This window comes from Vigna radiata, chromosome 8 (genome assembly GCF_000741045.1).
Source record: "Vigna radiata var. radiata cultivar VC1973A chromosome 8, Vradiata_ver6, whole genome shotgun sequence".
In the NCBI taxonomy this organism is placed as follows: Eukaryota; Viridiplantae; Streptophyta; class Magnoliopsida; order Fabales; family Fabaceae; genus Vigna; species Vigna radiata.
Window position 1 is genome coordinate 22546196 of NC_028358.1, and position 8158 is coordinate 22554353.

General features: G+C 34.0%; 1 protein-coding gene across 1 annotated transcript; it reads left to right on the forward strand.

Moving 5' to 3' along the window:
• Positions 1-1860: 1860 nt before the first annotated feature.
• On the forward strand, positions 1861-5914 carry LOC106772464 (ADP-ribosylation factor GTPase-activating protein AGD7). The gene is made up of 4 exons (XM_014658879.2): positions 1861-2761; positions 2848-2937; positions 4500-5103; positions 5548-5914. Exons 1-3 carry the CDS (start codon positions 2000-2002, stop codon positions 5100-5102), a joined length of 1455 nt encoding a protein of 484 aa, XP_014514365.1. The 5' UTR covers positions 1861-1999; the 3' UTR covers position 5103; positions 5548-5914.
• Positions 5915-8158: the final 2244 nt, after the last annotated feature.

Genomic DNA, 8158 nt, shown 5'->3' on the forward strand with positions numbered 1-8158 from the left:
ATTTGTTTTATGTAATCAATTATATTACTAACGTAATAGATTAATTTGCATATGATATGACAGTAAATATAAATTGACACATTGTTTGTGATTTTGTAACTTTTGATCACTTTTACAATTTCATATCTGACAGTTTTGATCTTAGAAAGACTTACATATTGCACTCACGATCCAAGAATCAAGAATCAAAGATTGTGAAAAGCCTTGACAGATTCTTGAGAGAAGATTGAGAGCTTTGACAGGCTGATCAAATCCGCACTACTAAATGTGTATTTGTTGTGATCAGAAAGGAATTTTGCACTTGTTGATTGTGTTATTCCCTATTTGTGTGCAACAGGAAGAAGAGTGAGAGCTCTTGGACTTTGAGAGGGGATTCTCAAAGGAATTTTGTAGTAAGAACGTGTGGTTCTGTGTTTGCAGGTATATTTGTTTCTATATTTGATTGTTTGAATGGAAAGATGTTTACATTGTGAGCGAAAATACTTATCTCATTATATTCATAAAAATCCTAAACTCTCTTACTAATTTAAACGTCAGATAAAGTTTTTTAGAAGTGAATCTTTCCCTTTAGAAAAACAAGGAATTTCATTCCCAACAAGTTCTCTCAAAATCACTCTTAAGGGAAAAACAAAGAATTTCATTCCCAACAAGTTCTCTCAAAATCACTCTTAAAATCTTACCACATATATCAGCCTGAATTATTTTTTTTTCGTTGGTTGTTTAGTAGACCATTTTCATCATTTGGGGAATGTTTAAACCATCCTTATTTTGTTATTAGAATTGAATGTAAGGTTAACTTTAGTGATTTCAACCGCAGATAATATATTAATTTATTTAATGATTTGGTGTTTATTTGTTCATTAAAATCTTGAAAAAAAAAATTCAAGTAAATTATTTTCTTAATTTTTAAAATGTTAAACTTATATTAATCAAGCCATTTTAGTATGTTGAATAAATATTTAAAATTGTTTAAAAATATAGTTTAGACAATAAAAGTAAATTGTTTAAATGGTTTGAACAAAATTAGTTCCTTTTGAATTATTTAAAACTATATAAACTATATTATTTTAGTCTTTTAAATTCTTTAAAATTATAAGAATTAAATTATCAAAAATATATAATGACTTATAAAAAATATAGGAAATAAATTATATCTTTATTTCTGAAATTAATTTATGAGATCTTTAAAATTAAGAAAATGCTTAATTGTCACATATAAATATTAATTTTAATTAAAACGACACAATATCAGAGTATTTAAAAGTTATATTTACATTTCTACAAAGAGATAAAAGACAAATGTAGTTTGTTACACGTAGTAATAATACTAAAATATAATCTAGGGAAGTAGCTCTGATTCTCCCTATCACACAAGGATTATGTTAGGTAAAACTACATAAATTCCAGGTTTTTATAGCAACTGCTTTGCAGGTAAAACTCTCTTCGCAATCCTAAAGTCTGATCCAATTAGTTTAAAACCAATAAATAATCGGCACCATTTTTATAAGAAAAAAAATATAAGTAATACCTTCAAATCATTAAAGACAAAAAAGATATCAAAGTAATTTAATTTACATAACCCAAATATTATAATCTATTTTTTTTATCCGTTCAAATCAATCAAATAAAAGATATTTTCTCAAGTATACTATAATTTTTTAATTAATTAAAGTAAAATAAGATAATACCTCTTTTGTCTTGTAGCCAAATGCATTCTTAATTATATTCTTAATTATACGATGAATATGGAAATGAAGATAATTATATTCTAAAAGAGTATCTTTGGTTGTACAATAAAAAAGTGGTATTTAAGATTAAGTAAAAAATCGTAGTTAAGTAAACCATGATTAGTAGGATAAACATCTGTTGTCGCTGGCACCAGTCACCGAGTCAATTCACCAACTCTACGCTTTACCGGTGCGATTCACTTTATTCATCCATTCTCTCTAACCCTAAACGCTCTCCGCATTAGGTTTTCTCTTCTTCAGATCCAATTTCGATGGCGGCGGCGTCGCGACGGCTCCGGGACCTCCAATCACAGGCGGCGAACAAGATCTGCGTTGACTGCACCCAGAAGAACCCGCAGTGGGCCTCCGTCTCGTACGGCGTCTTCATGTGTCTGGAGTGCTCCGGCAAGCACCGTGGCTTGGGCGTTCACATCTCCTTCGTCCGATCTGTCACCATGGACTCCTGGTCCGAAGTCCAGATCAAGAAAATGGAAGCTGGCGGCAACGATAAGCTCAACGCCTTCCTCGCTCAGTACTCCATCCCCAAGGAGACAGACATCGTTACTAAATACAACACCAACGCCGCCGCCGTCTACCGCGATCGGATCCAGGCCATCGCCGACGGCCGTCCCTGGCGCGATCCGCCGGTAGTGAAGGAAAACCTTGCAGCAGGCAAGGGGAAGCCGCCGGTGACGCAGTCGCAGACGCGAAGAGCTAACGAGGGAGGATGGGACGATTGGGACAACGGGGGGAGTTCGGCGGACATACGGAGCAGGTCAACCGGGGACTTCAGGAGCTTGAACGGCGCGGGTGTGCCGTCGAGGTCTAGGTCGACGGAGGACATCACGCGGTCGCAGCTGGAAGCCTCGGCGGCGAACAAGGAAAGTTTCTTCGCGAGGAAGATGGCGGAGAACGATTCCCGGCCCGAGGGGCTTCCGCCGTCGCAGGGAGGGAAATACGTAGGGTTCGGGTCCAGTCCGCCGCCTCAGCGGAGGAACGATGCTCAAAACGATTATTTATCTGTCGTTTCGCAGGTGAATTGAATTGATTTAACTCCCCGGTTTTAGTATGTTTTGAGAAATTGGTTCATCTTATTTAATGAGGTAGTATTTAATTGTAGGGTATTGGGAAATTATCTTTGGCTGCTGCCTCTGCTGCTCAGTCTGCGGCTAATGTTGTTCAGGCGGGCACGAAGGAGATCACTTCAAAGGTATTCTGCTTCGTCTCTCTGCATTGCATTGTATGATTCTTGCCAATGAAGATTTTGTTTTTCTATCACGAAGTGAATGTTCTAAATTACGGTTGCAGTTTGGTCGCCTATACCTTGCAACCCTTGATATTGCTGGAAATTGTGGCAAGTGCTGCCCCAATAATGGCCTCAGAAACTCTAAAACCCGACCAACAAATATGTTTGTTTATTTGGAACTTATGTTGAAGATGATCCAACCATGCATTTCTTCGATGTGTTACTTCTTCCGAAGTTAAACGTAGTCTATTTTAAACAAAAGGCACCCCTTTTATCCTCTTGACCTGTACGAATAAATAAACAAAGTACTGAGACATAAATGATTTTCTTTTCGTTGTGTATATAGTTGGTATTGTTCTTATTAATTCAAAAGTTCATCTTGGTGAATGAGCAGCATGAATAACAAAATATTTTTCATGTAATTTTGGTGCTTTCATTGAGTTTGGCGTCGTTTCTGAGGATTGCAAATAATAATTGGGCGGCTGAGATTGCCAAATGATGTTGATAGTGTTATATGAGATGGATGAAAACTGGTAAATGTCCAAAATGATTTTTAAATAGATATTCAAGCAGGTTTGTGGAAAATTACTAAATTCTCCCTTCATGTTGTCATGTTCATCATGGCATTATGTTGTTCTATCCTCTCGCCCCAGTTGAAAGGATATTATTTCCTTGGGGCATATAAATATGATTCAAGTATGCACAGTAAATTTTGTATTCCAGTCACATAAGTGTCTTAAAATATGATCCCATACTGGTCAAAAGGCAGCACACATTTTTTTGTATTAGTTATTGGGATGTAACTGCTCAAGACATCATTTTGCCACCTTATATGGAAATTGTTGGCAATAGGCTACATATGACGTGTCATACTCGGAAGCTTAATTTCACTTGGCAAGTTTTGTGCCTCAGTTGACTGCTAGCATATCTGACTGTCACTTTTTCACAACTGCGTTCTTGAGGATGTAGGCTATCATTTTTCCTACTTTCTAACAAAATAACGTGTTCCAACAAGAATTTGTGGTTTAGGTTAATTTATGCATGTGTCTCTTTTTCAGTTCCCAATCAATTTCATTAGTATCTATTCTACTCAATTTTTAACCAAATGGGCACATAGGAACCTTGATTGGGGGTCCATTTATTGTTTGAAATGTTTGTCGGTTTTTTGTTGAGTATCAGATTTGTTATATTATATGTGGATGTGTAAGATTTTGGAAATAGTAGACGGACAAATGAATTGGATTGCTGGTTCGAGAAACTTTAAATCACTAATGTAAATGCATACAGCTCTGTAAAGAAATTTCTTTAACTCCTATTTTAGGGTTCATGATCATTAATCTATTGTCCTGTTAGGCCAAGGAAATGTGCACATTCCTATAAGCTCATTTTATAGTTTCTTTACCTGTATGAAAATGTGTAAACTATTAAATAAAAGGTCACTGTTTCTTGCTTTTGATACAACCATGCAAGTTTTTTTTTTTCCATTTTTTGTTAGCCCCAATAAGTCTGTATATTATTTGTTTCAGGTCAAGGAAGGTGGTTATGATCACAAGGTTAATGAAACTGTCACTGTTGTCACTCAGAAGACATCAGAGATTGGACAGAGGACTTGGGGCTTAATGAAAGGAGTTATGGCCATGGCCTCCCAGAAGATCGAGGAGTACACTAAAGATGATACAAACTGGAAGACTGATAACTGGCAACGAAATGAGAGTGATAGAAATGGTTATTATCAGGATTTTAACCAACAGAACAAAGGCTCGAATTCTGCTCCTGGAAGAGAACAATCTTCATCGGGGCAATATAAAACTCATAGCTCAAGCTCTTTGGATGATTGGGATCACCAAGATAGCAGGAAGAAAGAACCAGCTAAAGGATCAACTCCCTATTCATCAGGTGGGCAGTCTAGCACCTTCAACTCAAGCTCTTGGGATGATTGGGAACAAACAGATTCTAGGAAGCAAGAACCAGCTAAAGGATCAGCTCCTCATAATAATGATGATTGGGCTGGTTGGGATAATGCCAAAGAAGATGGATTTGATAATTTGTACCAAGGTGCGTCTAATAAGAAAGGTCATGCTCATAATGGAAAATCGGATGGCACTTGGACAGAGGGAGGCTTTCTCTGAGGTCCGTACATTAGGCTTCATTATATCTCTCAGTAGACATGGGGAATTTTCACTCTTCTTTTTTTCATGGCTTATATTTACCTAGAAATGTGTTGACTTAATCCTAACCTTTTTCTCAAACTGATTCTTAATACCCCTTACAATCGTCTGTGAACCATTCTTGAGTACTTGAGATTTTTCTGAATTGCTCAGATTCTACCATCTCCTCACTTGGTTGTTGAACAATCGTCCCTCTTAACCCAGATTTGTGCTGAACTTCGTAAACTTCTAACGAATGCTACTTGTTTATGTGAATTGTGGAAAGGAGGGTTTAGCATGCTTACATTGAAATTATAATTAGCAGTTTTATCGTGTGTTTTTTATTGTTTTAATTTTACGTATATTTACCACAGATTTAAAGTATATAATTTGAAACAGATTATAATTTGGTATCCTTCTTGACCAGGGTTAATTGGACTTCTACCAGTTTCATGATTGTTCCTTCCTTGACGAGAGATTGTAGTTTCTTATTGGTCGAAGGCACGGGCCAAACGGGGGTGCCGCACATGATAATCAACTGTGAAGGTTATATTTTTAGCAACTTTCTTTTCTCCTTTCTTTCACGTACCCTTCCTCCCCTTTGTAATTTTTTTCATATATAATTTTTTGGGAGACTAAGTTGGAGATTTAGAATCCAAAAGAAAGGGCTAATCGCCTAATGTCAATTCTTAAAGAGCACTATTACTTGCGAAGTGTGATTAAACATGATTGTGACAAGGAAATTTCAGAAATGTTTTGATTTATAGCCTCTTAATTTCACCTACTTATAATTTTATTTCCTCCATATTGAATGCCCATCCCTCGCCTGTTTTATTATTCAATGCTGAATTAAGGTATTCCTTTTGTTTTCTCTTTTTGCTCTTTAACCTAAATTTTTGTTTATCAGAACAGTATTTGTGGAAGGGATTCATCATTATTTATGCAATGGAAAAACAAATTGTTAATGACAACAATAACTTGTGTTAAAGCATTTTTTATCTTTTACATACTATGAGAACATTTTATTTTTAATTTGGTTTTCAAAGAAAATTAAAGGATACAAAGGAAGGAAGAATATATGAATTACAAGTTGATTTTAGTTATATATATATATATATTGTTATGAATTATTTTTTAATGAACTAATTTTCTCTTATAAAAGGAAACCAAGGTCCACGTCTTTATTACGTCATTAAAATATGGAGGAACTTTCTTCGATGTCATTTAGACACTTAAAAGTTATATAAATTTTTATATTGTATTATTTTAATATTTTTTAATATTATTTTTAAAAATAGTGTGCAATTTGAAAAGTGTATATATCTTTAATATAATATGGTTTTAATATAGTAAAAATATAAATACACTGGTTTTCAATAACAAGAATATTTGCTATTTTTTTTAAAAAAAAAGTCTTTACATCAAATAGATGTTTGAAGTTTACGTTTTAAAAAAAATAGAGTTTGATGTTGAGAACTTAAAACATCGTGTTTTAAAAGTGATAACATATTTTATGTAATAAGATATGATTATTTTAATATTAAAAATTTAAATTAGGAGTGTTATTTTTTTCTTTTTCAAAAGATGATTAACTACTACATTATATGTTTCACTTTTGTCTAGGAATTAACTTGTTTTTTTTGGCTTTTGACCATAGCAATCACAAATTTTTTGTGATATGATGAGTCTTTCAAAGTGTATGTTAGGAAAAAATTAAAAATAGAAGTTATAGAACAATTGTTAGGGGTTGGACTGTTTATGGGTAGTTAGAGGAGGTTAGAGGGAGTGATTTTATTTAGTATGGTTGTCTTTTAAGGGGGAAACAGATCCTTCAACAATGGTGGTATTTGATTGTTGTTTCATAACAGGTGCTAACATGTGTGAAGGGAACTCTTCCTTTAAACGCTGATGAAAGCTTTTAGACTTGTAATTCCGTAAATCCATCTATGTAATTGTTGAATGTTTAATTTGAGTGTTATTATAGTATTAATCCTATAATTTGAATCCTTGAACTTAAGAATTCTTAATAATTTGGTCCGACATGCCAGATTAGTCAAACACCATGGAGAGTAGAATGAATACATTAGAGAGAGCTTTCGAGGAGAATAGAGAGGAAACTAGGGCCAACTTTCAAAGGTTCGAAGAAATGGTGGAGGATATCTCGCAAAGAATCAAGAACATAGAAAAAGAGTCAGATGGAAATAAAGGTTTTGTGTATGGAGATAGAGTGGGAAGAAGAGAAGAGGTTGAGAAGGAATGGAAGGAAGATAAAAGGGAGAGCCAACGAGGACGAATGAAAAGGGTGGAACTTCCTTCTTTTGAAGGAGGGGATCCCATTGGGTAGATAAGTAGTTTTGAAATTTTTTTTGAAGTGTAGGAGGTTTCACCTCTGGAGAGAATCAAGTTGGCCTTTATCAGTATGGAAGGTAGAGCTGATCATTGGTTCAAATTTCTTCCTTCCTTTCTTCTCATGCTCTCCATCCTCTCTTCTTCTATTTCCACGTTAATTCTACATTCCACAGAGTGTTAAGCCTCTTAGGTTGATTTTGTTGTAATTTCTTAACTGAAATATGAGGTTAGATGAAAAAATTTGTTTGTTCTTTTTTATTCTTGTTGTGATTTATTTTTATGTATTTCTTTTGCTTCTTAATCAAGTAAAGATAATGATTTTTATATTATAGCAAGTTAGCATGGTGTTAAATCTACATAACATATCAATCATATATCAATCATATGAGTCAAAGGGTTTTTATTTTTAATTGAGAATTTACTTTGATTAAAGATAGAAACTTTCATGTAATTGAATGGGTTTTTGCCAATAATTAAGAATGTACTTTGATTAGTGATAAAAACTTTAACAAGAACTAATAAAAAAAATGTACTTTGGTTAATTAGTATTTTACTTTATATAAGAGGTCAAAGAATGAACATGATTAGGCATAGTAATATTCAATTGAGAATGTACTTTGATTAAATTTCGTATGATTAATCTACTAAGTTCTTTCTTTTAATTGAGAATGTACTTTGATGAAAAGTTA